Source organism: Pristis pectinata, chromosome 11, assembly GCF_009764475.1.
Source record: "Pristis pectinata isolate sPriPec2 chromosome 11, sPriPec2.1.pri, whole genome shotgun sequence".
Lineage (NCBI taxonomy): Eukaryota > Metazoa > Chordata > Chondrichthyes > Rhinopristiformes > Pristidae > Pristis > Pristis pectinata.
Window position 1 is genome coordinate 43,679,500 of NC_067415.1, and position 20,351 is coordinate 43,699,850.

General features: G+C 36.4%; 1 protein-coding gene across 8 annotated transcripts in view; it reads right to left on the reverse strand.

Annotated features, from left to right (window-relative positions):
• The window catches only part of sytl2a (synaptotagmin-like 2a), a 117,762-nt gene that overhangs the window by 9,972 nt on the left and 87,439 nt on the right, over positions 1 to 20,351 (reverse strand). For 4 of the 8 annotated variants that reach the window (XM_052025992.1, XM_052025991.1, XM_052025993.1 and 1 more), the window contains 6 exons: positions 13,289 to 13,360; positions 8,152 to 8,244; positions 7,488 to 7,541; positions 4,913 to 5,001; positions 3,230 to 3,343; positions 679 to 848 (listed from right to left, as the gene is read on the reverse strand). In XM_052025992.1, the coding sequence (XP_051881952.1) occupies positions 679 to 848; positions 3,230 to 3,343; positions 4,913 to 5,001; positions 7,488 to 7,541; positions 8,152 to 8,244; positions 13,289 to 13,360 (592 nt within the window). Of the gene's footprint in view, positions 1 to 678; positions 849 to 3,229; positions 3,344 to 4,912; positions 5,002 to 7,487; positions 7,542 to 8,151; positions 8,245 to 13,288; positions 13,361 to 16,616; positions 17,201 to 20,351 lie in introns of those variants that run through there. The other 4 variants (XM_052025997.1, XM_052025998.1, XM_052025995.1 and 1 more) reach the window with 4 other exon arrangements.

Consider the following 20,351-nt stretch of genomic DNA (forward strand, 5'->3'; position numbering starts at 1 on the left):
ACCAGAAGTAATTAAAAATCAACTTCAAAGTATTAAGGAATCTATCAGATAATAAGATTTAGTGGTACAGAGATTTTCCAAAATATTAACTTTAATGTTGGTATGTAATCTCATTGTCAACTGTAAAGTTTTTTTAAAAAGAAACACATGTATTGTATATTGTTGTTGCATACTGATTTTAACATCTCTAAAATTTACCTGATTAATTCTGTTTCAGATTAACACTGTGCAAGTCCAATGACACTGGGACAAAAAAAACAGCTGTCCCACTTACTTTAGAAGAAAGGCATCATAATTTATAACAGCGTGGCTCAAAAAAAAGCACACAACAATAATTTTAAGCAACAGTTTGGTTAGCAATGTCTCCACCATTTGCAGAAGACTGCAAACAAACTGGTAAAAATGATCACACACGGCCTTTGGTGAGTGGCAACAATTCAGAGGAACAATTTCCAATGACTGCATACATACCAATCCTTTGAAAATAATTTATCCTCCCTGAATAAGGGCCTTTAGGATCAGATTTCAGATCCTTACAAGTCTGGCTAAATTATAGGTTGGATTAATCCCATAGACCATTACCAGAAGTGCCCTGGCATCACATTTGAAACAAGACACATATAAAGCACACAAAAATGTTAACAAGATTAAGTAATAATTTGAGAAGAAAATACTAACGGATCAGATCGATTTTTCTTCTCATCAGCAGCAGCCAGGTCTGAGCAACGTACGACAAATATATGGAATTCCTTCAACTTGTCTACGTAATCCAATGAAAACTGAATTTTCCCTCTGACATCAATATTTCCATAGTCACCACTGTATATGCTCATTATACTCCCACTAACCTGTTAGCATTCAAACAGTTCACAAATTAATTAAATACCAGGATTATATAATAAAACAAGAAAATTGGTTATGCAGATTGAGAAAATACAGCTTCACAAATCATTCATTCATTATTCATTCAGCAGTGCAAAATGCAAGTTTTGCTGCTGTTCTTTGTTTTCTCTCAAACATCTCCTTCAAATTTGTTTTCTTTTGGAACTAATTAAGAAATACTGAATAATGAGAGAAAATTGCAATATTGAACAAAAATAAGCATAAGTAGCAATCATATTCAAGAAAATGCCATTTTGCAAGGGGAAAAAGATAATGTAGAGAACACTAGATTATTCTTCTGCATTTGGAACAGTCTTACCTTTATCTAATGACAAATATCTTCCCAACTTCCAGATGCAACAATTAAATTTAAATGGTCTGTCATTGGGTTTTTACAGTGAGAAAACGGAGAAACAAAAAGTGCAAGCAGATATTTCAATTAGAATTTTTTTAAAATTGTAATCAGGCCATATAAATTACTGATAGTGGATAAAGAAAAAATAGTAGGGTCATAGAACAGTTTGGCTTTATTGATGATTATTACTGTAAAACATTTGAGCTGATTTTCTGCTATGCTGCCAAAGTTGAAAATTGTACATGTTGATGGGCCAGGTGCAGTCTGAGGTTTTCTGTTGTGGTCTGACTTCATTTGCCCAGACAGTTCACTGAGCAGCTCTGACTAAGAGGGATGTAGCACAGGATGCATTGCACATTTTGCTTTGTTTTCTTAAATAATGATTAGATGCAACAACTTAAATGAATGCATTAATTTAAGATAATGCAGATCCTCAAATCACAAATCTGAAACAAAGCAGAGAAAGCATATCTTGTATATTTTTAGTCCTATTTATTTGCTTCCTAACTTTAACCTCTCAAACCGGTATTTGGCATCTAGTTCCTCAGTACCTTTTCTTTTGTAAATCTCTACCATGAAACATAGCAGCTTTGGTTCTGCGTGGCTAGTGAACAATGCTACAAATAAGATGTATGCACAACACAGTAAATCCATGCAAAATAGTTAAGACACCAACAGAAATATTTCTGGATGGCGCCAATATTAGTGCACAAACACAGAAAACAATGGAATAAGAAGTGCAAGTATCATGCTTCATGGTGTTATATTATTTGCAGTGAATCAAAGTTATTGGCAGGTGCTAAGCAGAAAGCACACAAGGGTAGTAATCAAAGGAACAGCCACATTACAGGCCTGCCAGTGATCAATTAAAAATTTCCATTGGTGAGACCAAGTTGGTCATTCTCACACACACTTGTCATTTCTGTTACACAACTAAAAGCTGGGAACTGGTGGGAAAGAGCTATCCCGCAACAACTAATCTGAAACAGTTAAAAGCAACAAAAGCTAAATGTATGAAACTTAAATGCATTTTTCCCCATTGTGATCATTTGTGTACAGTGGCACTCTCCACCATTCCCAAATGATTTTTGATGATCCCCTTCTGGAAAAGTGGTGCAAAGCAAAACACTTGGACAGGAATCCAGAAAGGGAACAGAGTGGTCCAGCTCAATGTCCATACCGGGACCAATGACAGATCAGGAGTGAGGTATGCTGGGGAATTTTAGAAATTAGAAAATACATCTTTAAAAAGTACCTCAAGATTGGTAATTATTATCTGAAAAATGTGCTAAATCAGGAAGATGTTTGCATGGTTGAATGATTGAGAAGAAACACAGGGATACAATTTCATGGGACAACGGCTGCAGTACTCTGACAGGAGGAGTTATACAACTACATATGATTAAAGATATCCACACAAGGAAAATGTGGATCACAAGGAAAATGTGGTTCACAATTTTCATAAACGAGTAACGCTTGAGAATTGGAAGCACAATTTTAAAACTTGCAGAGGATGCCAGATTAAGGGGAGAGCAGACGTAAATGAAGTGTAGGATAGGCATGTAATTGGCAAATTAATTTCAATAAAGGCATTGGATTTTTGTAGAAAGTATAAAGAGACCACATACTGCTCAAAGGATAATAGTGGGTTGATTGTCCCTGCCTCTGACCATTGGTTCCAAAGGAAATTCAGCCATATGCACTAAAGTAAGCCCTAGACTTACATGGGCTGGAGGGGCCAAATGGTTGTTTCTGTGATGTAGTTATTCAGGATCTACAATAACCCATCATCTTAATGGACAGCTGTCTGTCCTCCATTTAGCATTGCTAACAAGGATCTATTGGCTGCACAGTTAGTTCATATGATAAATTGCTATCCCTGCCGCCTTGTCTGGGTGGATGAGATTGAGGAGAAGTATACAAACAAACTCCTGGTTAATGAAAAGTTAGTTAGTAAAAGCGTTATGATGGAATAACACAAGGTTTACATACAGAGGATCTGGATGTCATGCCAGGCGAGCTGCTAATGTTTGTTAAAGAGCTTGCCATCGTTCCATGCTTGTTCATCTGGAAGCTCCTTTCCGACAGAGACTCTGTATCATCATTCTATAGAATTCCATAATAAATCATCTGTTGTCAGTTGCATTTCAATACCTTTGTAAAGTGGTATGCTCTAAGACTACGTTACTGGATATCTGGTAAACTTAAGGATGACATATTTTGAATCCCAAAATGTTAATCTTAATGGTATTCAAATTAATCAAATCCCTTCAAAATTAGATTAATTTCTTACCAATTATCTTACTTTTCCTACTGTCTTTCTTCCTAGGATATTGTTTGGCATTGGAATGTCCAGAAATAAGAACATTCACCCACCGACATCAGATTTAACAGATAAGGCATAATTATATCCAAACAGAGCTTAAAATAATCACTGTCTGCTAATATAGACTATTTGCAATAATCTCTGGTCATTTGTTAGAACTGCTTGTATATTAAATGCTAGTATAGTTTTATTTTACATCCAAAAATCATTGCTTTCTCCTCAACAGCTAAAACTGCTGATCAAACAGAAATCCACAGCAAGTACTCTTTTAGTTGTGAGGTAGAACAATAGTTCAAAAACAAATTTTGTAGTAGGTGTGTTGATTTCAACAAGTCATTGTTTATTTTGTATTGTAATCTAATATTCTCATTAAATATGTAATCACATATTAACTTTGGCTGAAGCACATCTACATGTTTAAGTCTCTGAAGAAAATGTGTTCCAAAAGCAACTGCAGTAAAACATCGCTAGCCATATAATAAATTTCTTGAATTGCCATTGCAGCCGCAAGACAAAGCCTTTGGTGATGTACCTGCTTTGACCTACATTTCTTAAACTGATTACTACTAACTTCAGTACTTGTGGTTTCTAAAGTATTTCAGGACTATATTAAAATATATATATATATATATATATATATATATATATATATATATAAAAAATTGGGTATAGGTCAACTGACTTATTGTACTGAGAAACTGTTTGTTAGGACTACCTGAGAACATAATAGGCCCTGCCCACCAAAAATGCAAAGAAAATGCCCACCAAGTTCCATTTTTCCACTTTGGTTTAGAACAATTTCAATATGCCTACAAAAACATATCTAAAAATGCATTATTCCTGCAAATAAATTCTCGTTAGATCTTGTTCTTTGTGTAAGTAGTGAAATAACAAGTGCTATCCTGCACTGATATGGTTACAAGTATAATATGAGGTGAAGGTATATCAAGTAAACACTAGGAATTAAATACAAGTCAAGTTCATTGACAACGACTATAATATTTCCAGAGAGATTGTGAATAGGGGCCAAATCCAGCTGAAGAATTTTGTAGGTCAAAGTCAATGACAGGACCTCATTACAAATTTTGTTTCTGATTCCAGAACCTGAAGTTCTCATCAAGAAACCACAACAGGAACACTTGGAGGGTTGAAGAACAGAGCTTACAGCTGGGGATGTGCGAAGGGAGGAAGTGGGTACAGATCTTGGTCACTATTGAAGTGACTGGGCAAGCATCTGAATTTAGTTTTCCCAAAACACTAAAGTCCATTGTAGTGTGGGATAAAGACCATGGACAGGAATTATGAATGCCAAATGATTCAATAAAAGCAGATATTTGTGTTTATCTTACCTCAGCAAGCATAGGTACTGACTGGCTCAACCTCTTCAACTTTTTTGACTGCAAAGGTGTATTCTCTGGAGACACTGGAATATTGGAAACTAAACAGCAAATACAAACATATTTTCCATTTCAAATATTTTTAAAATAATTTCTATGAAGCAACATGAAATAATTTTATAAAGTACAACTTCTAGCACATAATGGACCTAATTAAAATGAGTGCATTTCCAAAATACAACAATTGCCCCATACTAATACTCTCGATAATCCTGCAGATTTTTCCATTCTTACTTGCCAGCAAATAATTTATGCTTCTCCAAATCTGACCTCCATTGAATCATCTCTCACTCCACATCAATGACAAAGCCTTGGTCTGTTAAATCCTCTTCCAAACACATATGCAACTTGATATATGAAAGTTTGTGCAAGTTTTAAAAAATAATCCAACCTACATATGAAAACCTTAAAAGATTGCACATGCAAAGTCTGTTTTAAAGGTCATTTTAAGCAAGGTAAAATTCTATTATTTTAACTTTTAATTTTATTTACAGCGTGGTAACAGGCCCTTCTAGCCCAACGAGTCTGCACTGCCCATTTTAAACTCAAATTAACCTAACCGTATGTCTTTGCAATGTGGGAGGAAACCCACGCAGACACGGGGAGAACATTCAAACTCCTTACAGACAGCGACGGGAATCGAACCCAGATCACTGACGCTGTAATAGCGTCGCGCTAACCGCTACGCTACAGTTATCATAAATTTGAAGCAGGATAATTGAATTCTCAAATTTGTTCAATTAAAAAAGGCGTCTTAAGTGCATCAAAAAAAGTTTAAGTTTATTTAGCAGACTACTACAATTGGCAATAGATATGTATCGAAAGCAGCTGGTTTTATCCATCATGATGAGATCCTCAGCAGCAAAAGGACCATACTCATTATCATGGGATGCAGGCTGTGGGAGGGTGAGTAAGAAAGGACAGAACATAACCCATCCACAAAATAGCTGGAAAAAGGGACAACTGGCTAAATTATATCCAGGCTTTCAAAAATATGAATCTAAGCATTCAAAAGTTATTAAACAAGAAAATTCAAGTACTTAAAACATTTTAATAAAATAACACAAGCAAATGACAATATTCTAAACTAAGTTTTATTTACTTTGGTCTTTGACAGCCATTCCACTCCTTTAAAATGAATGGAAAAGCTGGCCTGTTTAAGCAAGTCCTGGAAAATTGCTACAACTTTACACTTCCTTGCTAGAATCCATGACAGCCCAGCATCAGGATGCACCAGCAAACCACTACGAACAGCGAACTGCAACTTTGAAATTTCCGCAGGAACACAGAAATCCCAAGGTTGCAGATATTTCCTACCAAAATGTGGGCTATTATTTCACGTTAGTGGAAGGTTGTTGATCTGAAACAATAAATCTGTTTCTCTCTCCACCTGATTATTTGCAGTTTACCAGCTTTTGCACAATTATTATGACTTTCATTATTTGATCATTGGCAAAATAGTAATGGTTACCTGTATTTTATCATAGCACTTTAAATCAAGTTTTCTTCCACCCCCCTCCCCCCAGAGGGGGAGGAAGGCAGGTGGAGGAGGAGGAGGAGGAAGCGTCAAAAAGGGGGGGGGGGGTGGGGGCAAGGAGAAAAAGAGAGCAGAGAGACAACAACTGAGAAATAGACAATGAAAGTGATGCAAGGAATTGTTGGGAAGAACTTAGAGGAAAGCAAACTTCTCCCTTTGCAACAGTAGAGCCTTCTATGTTGTAATGGAATTACATGTATGGAGTGGAGGGAGAAACTGACAACCTGAAAGCTATTTCACCTGACTACCAGAACTGTCAAATGATTAGTTCTGATCTCTAAAAGCAATGGAAAGGTACTTAAAACACTATCATATATCTAAAGTAACTAATACTTACCAAAGTTCCTTACAGCCATTTTCCTCCAGTGAAATACATGGGGAACCACACCCTGTTCAAGGTCCAATACAGGCACAGTACATCCATGAAGATTCCCCAACATAAGTATCAGGGAATCCTCACAATTTTGTGCTTCTTCACTGAACTCTGTAAGGAGTTCAATGCCTGAACAACAAGCAATTAACTAGCACTTTATACCTATGCATTCATGTGTGCATGTAAAGAAATCCCAAAGATGTGGACTGTTAAAGGGGAGTGCAAGCATTTTCCTACATAAACCAGGCCATTATTGCTTTGCTTGTCCAGGGTGGACAAATTAACTATACAGAGCAGAGTAACAATGCTCTTCACACAGCTGATACCATTAAATCAGGCAATTGCACCTCTGAGCTAACAGACTTTAAACCCTCTTGGAATGCAAGAATTGTAATGATCAATGCTTACTCATCATACGTGAGGATTGGAATTGCTCAATTGTCTAATAGTCTTTGCCAATGATATGAGACAGACACAGACAGGCACAGACACAGACAGACAGAACTTAACCTGGACACTAGAGGTTAGAACATACTACAACATTGGATAACTTATTTGTTAAGTCAGCGTAATAGTACAAGCCTGAGATTTAAGCTTCATTTTAAAAATATATTTACCATCATCAGCACTGAGGACAATTTCCTTGTTCTTAGAATCCAATGCACTTGGCACTGTAATGAAATAAATACAAAGCTGTTTCTGCATCATTATGTATTAAACTTTAGTTAAACAGGCAGTTTAAACACAAACAAAGGTCAGTAGTCATATTTTTCTTTGTTCATAAAATAAAACAAACAAATGCCCCATCAAAATACAGTAGCCCTTCTATCTCACACAACTTTCAGTGTGTGTACATGATCAATTAATCATGTGCATTAAAAGAGAAATGTCTTTTTACAGTAAGCAATTTCTAGGTACAACTTAAACTAACATAACTTTTGAGTAAAGATAGATCTCTCCCCATTTCACAAAAATAGTTATTTAAAATGACCAAGTATGCAAAACAAGAGAGTCATCTTCTGGAAAACAGAAAGAGGTAGGTTAGCCAAAATCTGATGAGTGAATTGTGTAAATTTGGTAAGGTACAGAGAGTTGAAAAAAAAACTGTGTTGATACACCCGGTTATAAACTGTACAGCAATTTTGCTTTGTGTGACAAATTAAATTAGTGTATTATGGATACTATTTATCTGCGACTGATAATGTTAAAGATAGTAATGATGTGTATAATGATCTGAAGTATGGTTACAGTATCGAAATACTTCACATACGCAGATCTTACTTGAGTAAATGGCATTGAGATCCTGCAGACTTTTGTAAGTTTCTTTAGTTTGTGGATTTCTTTTCCTAGCCTCATGAGTTATTTCATCCTCACCTGTTACAAGGGAAAACATTGAAAATATTGACAGTTTAAAAATACAGTGTTTAAAGATTCACTTAATGGTCAGTGATTAAGAGGAAATTATCATTTTATATTTGCATCCCTGTAGGAATTTTTGTATTCAAATCAGATAAAATATATGGTCAATCTGGAACCCAGAGCCGTGGTAGATCAGCTACAATGCTGTTAGCTCTGAAGCAACTTCTGCTTTGGCAACTGAATTGTTACTAGAACAGCATTCTCAAAACCTAATGGGACATGTATGCCTGATTCCTAATATATATTCAAATCATCCTGTAGCCAATCCAGTTTACTATTGGAATCTATCACTTTCAACAGTTTTGTGTTGTTAGCAAGTACAGACATTATGTTCATGGCTCTGGGTTCCAGATAGCTTTCTTAGATTTATTTTGAATAAATGAGATCCTTAGTGAAAGATCCCCATGAGAGTCCATTATATTTTCTTGAGAGTACAAAAACAGACCAAGTCAGAATTAATGCTGTGTTTCTACATGCACACATTGTAACTTTCCATATTTGTATTGCAAGTAAATTTGGAAGGCAAGGAAGTATCAGCTTTGGAGAAAAGGTACCATTACTTCTACATGTACACCAAAGTAAAAGAGATCCTGCCCCTGACATCTAAAGCCGCTGCTGCAGGTGTAGCAGAGCTACAAACTGTATGTGCCTTGTGCGAGTATTGATAGTGGACATATGAAAAGCTTTCACCAAATAGGTCTGAAAGTTCAATTGCCTAGTGCTGTGTTTCCTTTCATCATCATTCAATTAAAAGTTGTTTTTGTTGTGCAACTTGGAAAATTTGGCTAGATGCTTCCTGTCACAAGTCATACTTGTGACACTGAAGCAATTTCTGTACAAATGAAGACATGAGAAGACATCATTCTGGGTGCAATGCTTCTTTTGGAGCACAGCAGGGAACTTGGAACAGCTTTTACTGTTCCCCATTGTTGTGCACTCCCAGGATCGTACAGCCTTCCTTCTGCATTACTAGGGTAGGAGGGGTGGAGGGAGATGACTACAGGTAAAATTTTTATCCATCCACTCATCTATCCCCCCCAACCCTGAATTTAAACAGGTCTTTCAACAACTCCAATTTCCAGATGTCTCCAATCTGTGACCCTACAGTACTCCCATTTTGCTGCTGATCCAAATCTCAGCTCCCATCAAACTGTCAAATCCCAATCTCCAGCTCTTTCACAAATTCTCAGTCTTTGATTTCCACTTTCTCCTGGCCCCTGATTCCCAACTCTCTCAAACTCCCCTTTCTCTAGCTCCAAACTAATTAATGTTATGCTGATACTTACCCCCAATCCCTGAACCTCCTCATCCAAAACAACAGTCGGTCCCACATCCCACCTCCTCCCACCACTGGCACAAAAACAATGGTTGGTTCCCATTTCCATTTCTTTTCCCACCTCACCCACCACAACAATGGTCAATTCCCTCTCATGATTACACCTCCCTTCTGACCAAATGCTTGGTTCCAGGGCTCCCAGACCACCTCAACCACAAATCTCTTATTAACTCTGATGCAGTGAGCCTGGGACCACAATGATTGTGCGTCCAAATGGGTACACTAGAATTGCCAGACACATCTCTCATATATCCCCAATTTGCTTCAAAAATAAATATGTTGGAATGCAGTTTTGTTACATATATGAACATTGTATTTGCACAGTTAATGGTCCCACAGTAAAGTTTTGTGAATGTTTGTTTTTAAAATAATGGCATTAAGAAAGGAGATAGACAAAACCCAAGTTTAACCTCACTCCAAGGCAAGATCTCATGTCAGTAGTAGTGAACTACCATCCTAGATTAAAAGATCAAATCTTGCAGAAGGCTTGAACCTATAATTTTTTTCACCAAGTATGAAAATGTAGTATATCTAAGTCCCATGAGGTAACATCCAAGCTACAACAATTGTGGAAAGTTAATGTTTTTCAGATTCACCACAATTCTTATATTCTTTTCTTATCATACTACCACAACAAAGAAAAATAAGTGATTTTTTTTTGTAAATTAATAGACAATTAAACAAGAAACCATGATTATTCCCATTCTGGAATTAAGCCAGGATAGAACTGAAGATTTTTTTTCCACAGTCAGTTAAGCATACAGGGCACCCTCAGTTAAATCCAGAATCTACATAAGTTAAGAGATGATTGATGGAAATTTATAATCAGCTATATTCAAAATCAGAAGTAAATAGAAAATGTTAACAGATCAATTCAGAAAAAGAAACAGAACAGCCCATCATGCCAATGAATAAAATAATGCTGATGCTCACTGAGTGAACCTCTGGTTTCCACATTCAAGTGGTCATTTCCTCCTGAATTATTTGAAAATATGTTTTTAGCTTCCTGCTCAGCATTATGAGGCTTTTTGGATACAAGGATCTCTGTGGGTATTTTGGTAAAACCATCATCACTTTTCTTAAAGGTGCTTGTCCTAGTAATTCCAGATGGAAGATCCAACCTAGGTTCAGATTTATATTGTAATTCAAAACCATTCTTATACTTCTCCAAATCTACTCCTGAGTCTTCATCATACACAGGGTCTTTATCACTCTTAATAGACGATATTTCTTCTTCTTGCAAAGATACATCACTTGTGTTCAGAATTGCTTGGGTTGCACTATCTGATGATTCAAATTTATTGAGTTTCTCCTGAGAGATGTCATTTCCCTCCATGACCCTGGAATCTCCTGCAAACAAAGTAAGATTTCCTTCATTATTGCTCACAGCATCAGAAGTGTGTCTAATTGGCAATTTTTCATCCTGGTAAGATATACCAAATGATTTTGGAGTAATCTGGATTCTGTTGTCCAATGATTCATCAGTGCCCCCTCTCTTTTCTGGAATACTTTCCTCTTCATTATTCTTGATTAGATTAGAAGTGTTTTGTCCATCAACTGATTCATTATCACGGAGCATGAAGGAGTGATCCTTCAATGGCAAAGCTCCTTTATCTTCATTCAGTTCCTTGCCAGTTAATACTTCACTTTCATCTTTTTCCAGAAGTAATTTTTGCAATCCAATATTTGAAGTGTTCAGCCTCTTTGATTTTGGTTGAAAAATTGTACTCTCTTCAGTTTCTTCCTCTACCTGAGAAGAATGTCTCCAGGAAACACTGGAAGTAGGGGAAAGCCCATCTTCAGTTGATGAATCAGGTGCTTTCTTAAGTTTTACCCGAATCTCTTCGGGGTCTGTGGGAAGAACCTTGGGGAAATATTTGGTGTTCAGCCTTTTCTTTACTCCTTCAGTTTGATTTTGTTGATGCAGCTTTTGCATTATTTCTTGAACAGTTGGCCCATCATGACTCTGAGGTTTGGTGCACTCATTTTCTGTAGGTTCTTCAGGAACTTCAAAGTTAGAAGATTGAGTAATTCTCTGGATATGTATAGGATTCTGTGTTGTCAAAGGCCGTGGCTCTTGTGGAAAACCTGGCTCAGTTCTCCTTGCCATTTGTGCTCTCAGATATTTGTCATCAGGTGTGTTAGTAAACATTGACTGATCATCATTATAACTTTTAGTTCCCTTGTCCCAAAAATTCATTAAGTTTGTGAATTGTGTGCTATTAAAAGAACTATCTGATGTTTCATATATTCTTTTCTTAATTGAAACTATAGTGAAAGGTTTACCTTCTTCAGGAGTTACATTTGTACCATTCCCCTCCAAATGGAGATTCACCTCAGTTTTATTTTCTTCTTTGCTTAATGTTTCCTCCACCTCTGGGACACTAACATTTCTATTCCACTGTGAAGTATTAGTGTCTTGCTCATTCTGCTTGCTAGATAGCCTCATTGTTTCAATTTTGTCAAAAGCCATCTTTTCTGTTGAAACTGCCCCATACACAGGTTTATTTTCAGTTTGCTTTTGTCTTTGCACTTCATTTTCCAAGAAAGGTTCCTCATGTTTTTTAGCTACTTGTTCTTTCTCATTTTCATTTAAGTTTTGTTGGTCTAATTCCATATTAGATTGCTCTTCCTTAGTTTTGTTCTGGTCCAACATTTGCACTACTTCATTGCTGAGAAATGTAGAATGCATAGTTTCAGTAGGATTATTTCCTTTGTCTTCTAATGGCGCTGATCCGTAATTAACTGAATACTTGTCAATCATATTCTCTCTCTTGGATGACTTTCCAAACACTGCATTTGCAAAAGCATTTTTCTGGTATGAAGTTTTGTCCTTTGCTGGAGGTATTTCAACAGTAGAAGGTATATTCTCTTTTTCATCTTTGTTTCCAATTGTTGGCACAATTTTAGCTTCTATGGTAAATTTTGTTTGCTCTGGTCTTGATTTAGACTCTTGTGTACTATTTTCAATCGTCGCAATTGGTAAAACATCAATATCCTCTGAAATTGATTCAGTGTTTTCAGATTCTCCTCCTGTACTTTCTTTTGTGACAACTCTCCTTTCCTCTGTGAAGGGTTTTAAAGTCAATGGCCCTTGTTCTGACTCTTTATTTTGCTCGTGGTTCAAGTCCCGCTGTTTATCATTGGAATGATGGTTAAAAATCTGGGATACTAGGTAAGTACTCTCAGGAACTGCTTTTGTTCCAGTTTTACTTTTCTCCTCCAAAAGCACTGGTTCTGGGATTGCAGATTTATCAAAAATGTTCTTTTTTATCTGAGTTTGAACTTCTTGTAAATGGATATCTTTTTCTTTTTTCCCCTGAGTTTCATGATTTACATATGGCAACAATTGGGGTTCTTTTGCAAACAAAGCTGATTCATTATATGTAAACTCTGCATCTGCCTTTGGAAGTCCATTTTTTAAAGGTTTAGGTTTGTCTTCCACCATTGTTTCAGTTGGACTTTTCACTTCTTCTAATCTTACAGATGGTGTTTCTTCACTTCTGGTGAACCAATCCAACACCTTTGATATAGATTCATCAGTTGCCTTGATATTTTCACTGGTATATTTATCAAGCACTTGAGACTTTGAAGAACGAGCTTTAAGTCTTTGTTCTGCTGGCGCAGTCTTGGAGAGAGGCATTGCAAAATTAACCCGCTTACCTTGGAATATTTCTGGAGATTGCTGATCAGACACCTGGGGGGACTCAAAGTCAGTGTGAGGTATCCACTTATCTGCAATGAGACAAATAGAAGAATAAATACTGTTTTGTTTGAGTAGATTTCAACTGCCGGCATATGAATCACAGGAGCATAAGGCTGCCATTACCAGATGAAGGTTCAACATATGCATAACATAACTGTTAAATGAATTAACATCTTTGTTAAGATGAATATAGGAACACAAAAAATAAACCTTCATCTGTTTATGCTATCAACACTCTTTTCTAAAATGGTTCTAATCAAAATTCAGCTTGCATTCGTATTTAATCGTAACATAACAAAGAAAAACTGCTGCCCTTTTTTTTAAAACTATACATACATTCTAAATGATGGATCCCTGATATCAACTAATGACCAACAAAACATTTAATCTGTACAGCACCTTAAATTAAGCAAAGCATCATGTTGACAAGAGCATTGTCATACAAAATTTTAAAGCAGGGACCTGGCGGTCTATGACAATGGTGAAATGTTTCAATTTAAAGATGACCAAAGGGCCAGAGTTAGATTAGCATGGCTGTATTGGGTGTAGGGTAAATGAAGCAATACAGATGAATTTTAAAAGAAAGTGAAATTTTTAAAAATCAAGGAGTTGCTCAAATAGGAGCCAACATAGATCAGTAGACACAGGACTTGGGATGAACAGGACTTGAAAGGTATGGGCATCAATGTTTCGGTAAACCTCAAAATTACAATGATAGAACAAGGGAGGTCAGCTAAGGGTGTTGCAACAATTAAGTTTGGGAACTAACAAATGGATGAATTAGGGTTTCGGGGGTAAAATGAGCAAGGTGAAAAATCAGGCAAAGTTGCAGGGAGGTAGAAATAAGCGGTTTTCTGGATCAGGGTGAGTATGGTCCCATCTAGCTGGAAGACAGTCAAGAAGAGTTGATGGGGGCTATTGAGGTCAACCATGTCAAAGGCTGCAAACTAGTTGAGAAGGATAAGGAGGTACAGTTTACTTGCCACAACCACAAAAACTGTCATTTATAACTTATAAAAGAGCCATTCTAGAACTGTGACAGGGCAGAACATTGACTGGAGCATTTCAAACCAATTGGAATACTTGGTGGAGATTCAGATTGTTAGATACAAATTAGAAAATGCCAGAAGCACTCAGCTGGTCAAGCAGCATCCCTGGAGGGAGAAACAGAGTCAATATTTCAGGCCAATGACCCTTCATGAGAATTGGAAAAGGGGAAAAAATGCATCTTAAGTTGCACAAAGGGGTAAAGGTGGAGAGAACAGAGGGAATATCTGATAGGGTGCAGACCAGTTGTCAAGATTACAAGTAGTGGCAGCTAGAGTCCAAATTGAAACCAAAATATCCAGCAACATTTGTGGAGAGAAATGTTTAAAAAGCTGGTTACCTGAAACTGTTGAATTCAATATCGAGGTCCCCAGGGCTAAACTGTGCCCAGGCAGAAGATGAAGTTTTATTCCTCAAGCTTACATTACTCTGACCTCTCTACCTTTGGCCATATACACTGTTCCAACAATGCTCAACATAAGCTCGAGGAATACCTAATTGTCTTTAATCTGGGTTTAAAGCAGCCCTCAGATTCTATGGTTATCTTTACAATCATTCCCTTTACTCTATTCACTCCTCTTGCAACTTAATACACATGTTTTCTCATTCTCTTAGTTCTGATGAACAGCCATTCACTGAAATGTTTACTGTTTCTCTCTCCACATATGCTGCCTGACCTTCCAAATGCTTTTGGCGTTTACTGTTTTTGTTTCAAATGAAAAGCTTCTAGAGTTTTATGCTCCAGACTGCTAGATGTTCGGCTAGTTATGGCTAATATGCAGTTGCTGCCGATCTGTATAATAATTACTTAATATTTAAGATATTATAGAACTTATCCTCAAGTGATATCAATAAAGTAAAGACATCCCTGAATTTAGTTATGGCTAAAGCAAAAGGATTTCTCTATTTAATTTCTCTTTATAACCTTTTTTGGTCTGGAGAGAGAAAAAGCAGAAGAAGCTATGCCATTTTTGTCACATCATCATAGCAATGTTATATATTTTTAGATCATCAGATTATAAATCTGGAAGTAGATAAAAATTAATTGGCAACGTTACTGTGTAATATCAATACCTTTATAAAGACAAATAACCTTGCCAACTATGATAACTTCCCAATCCATAAAAACCAACTGATTCAAAGGATGTTCACTTAAACTTCGACATAGATAGGTGCTCAGCTCAGTGAGAAGAAAATGGACAGCAAGGTATCCCCAGATGTAATCAAAGAAGAATTCTTTGTCTCGCAAGGCATCAACTCATTGACATAACCTTGTGGCAGCTGTCCTGTAATCTGCACTTGCACATAATTGTACTATAGATACTCAGGCAGCAATTATCAACAAGGAATCTTTTCAAGCAAATTAAATAGTTCACAGTCATTGCTAAAAACTTGCTGCTAATGGCCAATGTGAAAATTTAAAATTAAAGTAAGAAAGAATGGATAAAACCAGGCATACCCAGAGTACCGCATGAAAATAATGCATAAAACTCCAAATTTTCATTTAAGTTGGGGAACTAAATTTTCCCCACCTTGGGTAATTTGCTTCACCAATCACTACGATTCTGCTGCTTGTGAGAATCTTAAATCTCTGAATCAATGCAACATAAAATATAGACAAGATGCATTCCGCATGCAAAACCTGGTATTCAGCTGGACCTTAGCAAGACAAAGTGTTTGATTTAGTTTGAAGGCTCTTCTTCCCAAATTTCACACTTATGCTTCTAGAGAAGAATTACATGCCTAGAAATTTATCCCTGTGCTAAAATCAATACAATGAATTTCCAAAACAAATACACATTGATATGGTTATTTACTGGGATACATTTTCCAGGCAGTATTTTCTTTTTTATGCCCAACTGTTATCTTAATTTGTTTCATGCTTCAGACATAACATATTCAAAAACAAATGTGGTGATTAGCTTACAAATGTGATTGTTCACAGTAACAACATGAAGAAGTGAAATAATGATAAAAAGATAAAGTGAGCATGCAGGTTATCATTGTAGAAAAGATGGTTTAGAAAATATTATGGTGTTCTAATAATCTTTAAAGAAATACATTGTAACTGTCCTTTTCTTTAACTTGTGTTAACACTTTCCTAAAGTTTTTCGATGATTTCCTAGAAGATGAGACAGTGAAATTAACATTTTTTGAAGCTTCAGCGGATTTAAATCAAATACATCATACCAGTAGAATAAGAATGATTGGCAATAGTTTCTTTAATAGCCATCTTACCAATACTGTAATGGGAGGGATTTGATGGAGAATTCAATCTTCGAATAGGTTCCTTTTCCATTAGCATCTCACCTGTGTCCAGTTCATGGACTTGGTTTGTTAGTTTACTAGGACTATAACTTGGTAAATGACTATCTGAATAATTCTGTGGATTTGAATTTGTTGTTTGGATGGATTGAAAGTATGTATTCGACACAGAATTAACCTCTTCTTGATTCAGATGCACAAAGTCTGTTTGTAACAAAGGTGGTAAATGATGCAAATCAGAAATCCCACCATCCTCTTGAAGACTTTCATTTTCCTCCACAACGTCCATACCAGCCGTATTCTCTTCATTTATTTCCCCCATGTAATCAGTGTCGAGGATACTATCTTCACCTATTTTGGGAAGTTCATTGGCATTATATGTTCTTCTGTCTGAGATATTCTTTTTCATCTACGTTTGTTGAGAACCTAACTTGTTTTAATTTTTCAAGATTATTGTTGCGATGGGATTCTTCATTTACCATAGCTTCAGTTGGCTTTATAGCTCCTTCTGGAATAGTTTGAGAAGCAGCAACCTTGTTTTTTGAATCCTGGACACCAATTCGCAAGATTTCGGAATCATTGGAGCTTGAACTTGGACTACGTTTCAAAATGCTTTTGGGAGTTGTGGAATTGCCATTTAAACCATTCCAATTCTTGGGTCCTGACGCATTGCTCAGGTCATCACTGGGGCCTTGCAGCTTTGAAGAAATAGTTCTTGGCTTTGGCACTGGTCGCATTTCCGAATTATTCTCTGCAGGGGAATGTTCATTTGAGGGAAAATGTAATCTGGACACATTATCCTTTGGGTGAGATAAACTCTCTGGAAGAAAAACAAGGGTATACAAGGGCAAGGATAAAGGCAACTTCAATAAGGAGACGATAGAAATAGAAACTAACCAGGAGAGAATAGTTTTATGAAAGAGTTATAATATAATAATTGTATATAAAGAATATAAATATAATCATTTACACAAAAAACAGTATAAAACAATTTTACAGCCCAAAATTCAAACAGAAATTGGAATGATATAAAGAAACTAAATTATACAATTAAAGAAAAGATAATTATAGCTTTTACTTGATGACAAATATCAGTTCTATCAGAGCCTCTAATGTATAATCTTCGAATTTAGGTGTTTGTGCAAATCACGACAGCAAATTTCAATCCTGTTAGTTAGAAAATTGGTAAAGTCAGACTGAAAGTAATTGGTCTGGTTTGTTCTTTCAAATTCTTTTGCTTGAATCATTATGAATGTCGAGATACCTTAATTAAAATAACTGCACATTTCTGAAAGGCTTGTCTAAAGACATTTTTATGAAGCAATAAAATCTATAAAAATATAAAAAGGGATTGCAAAGAAAGATATTTAAGAGCTTTATGTTGGGTGGCACAGTGACATAGCTAGCAGAGCTGCTGTCTCACAGCTCCAATGATTCTGCTTCAATCCAAAGCACTGGCGCTATCTGTATGGATACCATATTGCATGTTGATAATACTTCACTGATCATTTCTTTTTGCTATTATCTTTTTGCTATTGTACTTGAACCATTGCTTTCTTGGTGTCATTAACTGCTTTATTTCAAACCCTCAGTTACTTTAAGATACAAATATAAAACATATAATCAACAAGAAATAAGAGATGCATATATTTTAGTTGTTTCTTGCATCATTTTGTAAAATATCCATAAGAAACTGTGCCATTGTATTGTTGGTTTCATTGATTTGTTTCTGTTAGTCTTGGTATTTATTGTGAGATATGCATGCTCAAATATGTAGTGGTTAAGTATTGCCAAATACTAGACTAGGACTAAGTTTTCTCCAGTTCTAATGCCACCTTCTTGCCATCAATGCTGCTACATATTCTTCAGCTTGCCACAAACATAATTCATCTATATTATCATCAGAATTGAATGGTTTTTTTCTTCCTTGTTTCTCAATTTTGTTTACATGTCAACCCAAATCACTCTCCATGAGAACATGGGCTCCAGTTTCTTCCCACATCCATTGTCATGCTGTCTGATAGGTGAACTAGCCACTGTAAATTGCCCCTAATAGGTGTGTAAGTAGTAAAATTTGTGGGCGAGTTGATGGAAATGTGGGAGAATAAAATGGCATTGGTGTAGAGCTACGTGGTAGGCACAGACCTACTATGCCAAAGCACCTGTTTCCATGTTGTACGGCTCTATGACTATGAGTCTATGTTAAACAAATATTCTAGTAGTAATTTGGGTTGACATGTAAAAATTGAGAAACAAGGAAGACAACTGAAGTGTGAACAAGGGAAACAGCACGAGGGTACTCACTGAACTCAAGCATTTGCAACAGGTAAAATACCATTCAATTCTGATAATAACATAGATGAATTATGTTTGTGGCAAGCTGAAAAATATGTAGCAGCATTGATGGCAAGAAGGTGGCATTAGAACTGGAGAAAACTTTGTCCTAGTCTAGTATTTGGCAATACTTAACCACTACATATTTGAGCATGCATATCTCACAATAAATGCCGAGACTAACAGAAACAAATCAATGAAACCATCAACACAATGGCATAGTTTCTTAAGGATATTTTACAAAATGATGCAAGAAACAACTAAAATTATATGCACCTCTTATTTCTTTTTAATTATATGTTTTACATTTGTATCTTAAAGTAATTGAGGGTTTGAAATAAAGCGGTTAATGACACCAAAAAAGCAATGGTTCAAGTACAATAGCAAAAAGATAATAGCAAAAAGAAATGATCAGTGAAGTATTATCAACATGCAACATCACATGCAGTGAAAAACTTCTCATGACCAAGAATGCCTACCGAACACAAAGCAAACTAAGGCCAAAGATTCGCTTGTACAGAAGATGAAAAGCAAGTTATGCCATAAAGACAAAAGTATTATGAAAATGGACGAATTGGAAAATGATAACATATAACTGAAAGATGATGACGACTGAAGGACCCACTGGTGGAGCAAGGAATTGCATGTTTTTTAAAAAGATATGTTTTCCATTACAGATTGCTCTCAAGCACAAATTTTTTGACCATGACTATAAAACTAGCCTATCTTAGGTGGCATGGTGGAGAGATTACTTGTGATTACCAGATCAGTTATGATAGAGCCTGCTGCCAGCTACAGGGCAGAGGTCACTGAAGATGGAATATGCTCATGTCTGTACCACTTTCTCACATCCTATTTCCCCAATCATCCCATATTCTCTTCCCTCCTTCCCCTTAAAACCCTTGTGCCGTTGATTTTTCAGTTACCCAAAGTCCCCCAAATTCCCAGATCCCCAGTATTGAGGCACAAGATAACATCATCCAGTCACTCAATCCAACAGTCACAGCCACTACCTCATATACAGGACTCCACAGACAGTAGAGGATAGCCTCCAGGTAGGATCTGTACATCGTGAGTTACCCAAGACTAGAAGATTGTAGCTCAGCCACAGCAAAAGAGGAGCTGGTGCACTCTGGAGAGCAAGTTCTACTTCAATGGACTCAGGTGAGGAATTAGCAGTGCAACCCAAAGATGAAGGCCAATACATCAGGTATTTGGACATCACCATACCTGCTTAAAAGGCTGTGTAAGATGTCTAGGGGAGACCAGCTCCAATCTTGCTCAAGCATTTATACAGAACATGGCACCATGCTTTCCAGCAGTGTCCAAGTCCACATCAATACTTGTAGACCCATCCATGGTACAATATCTGGA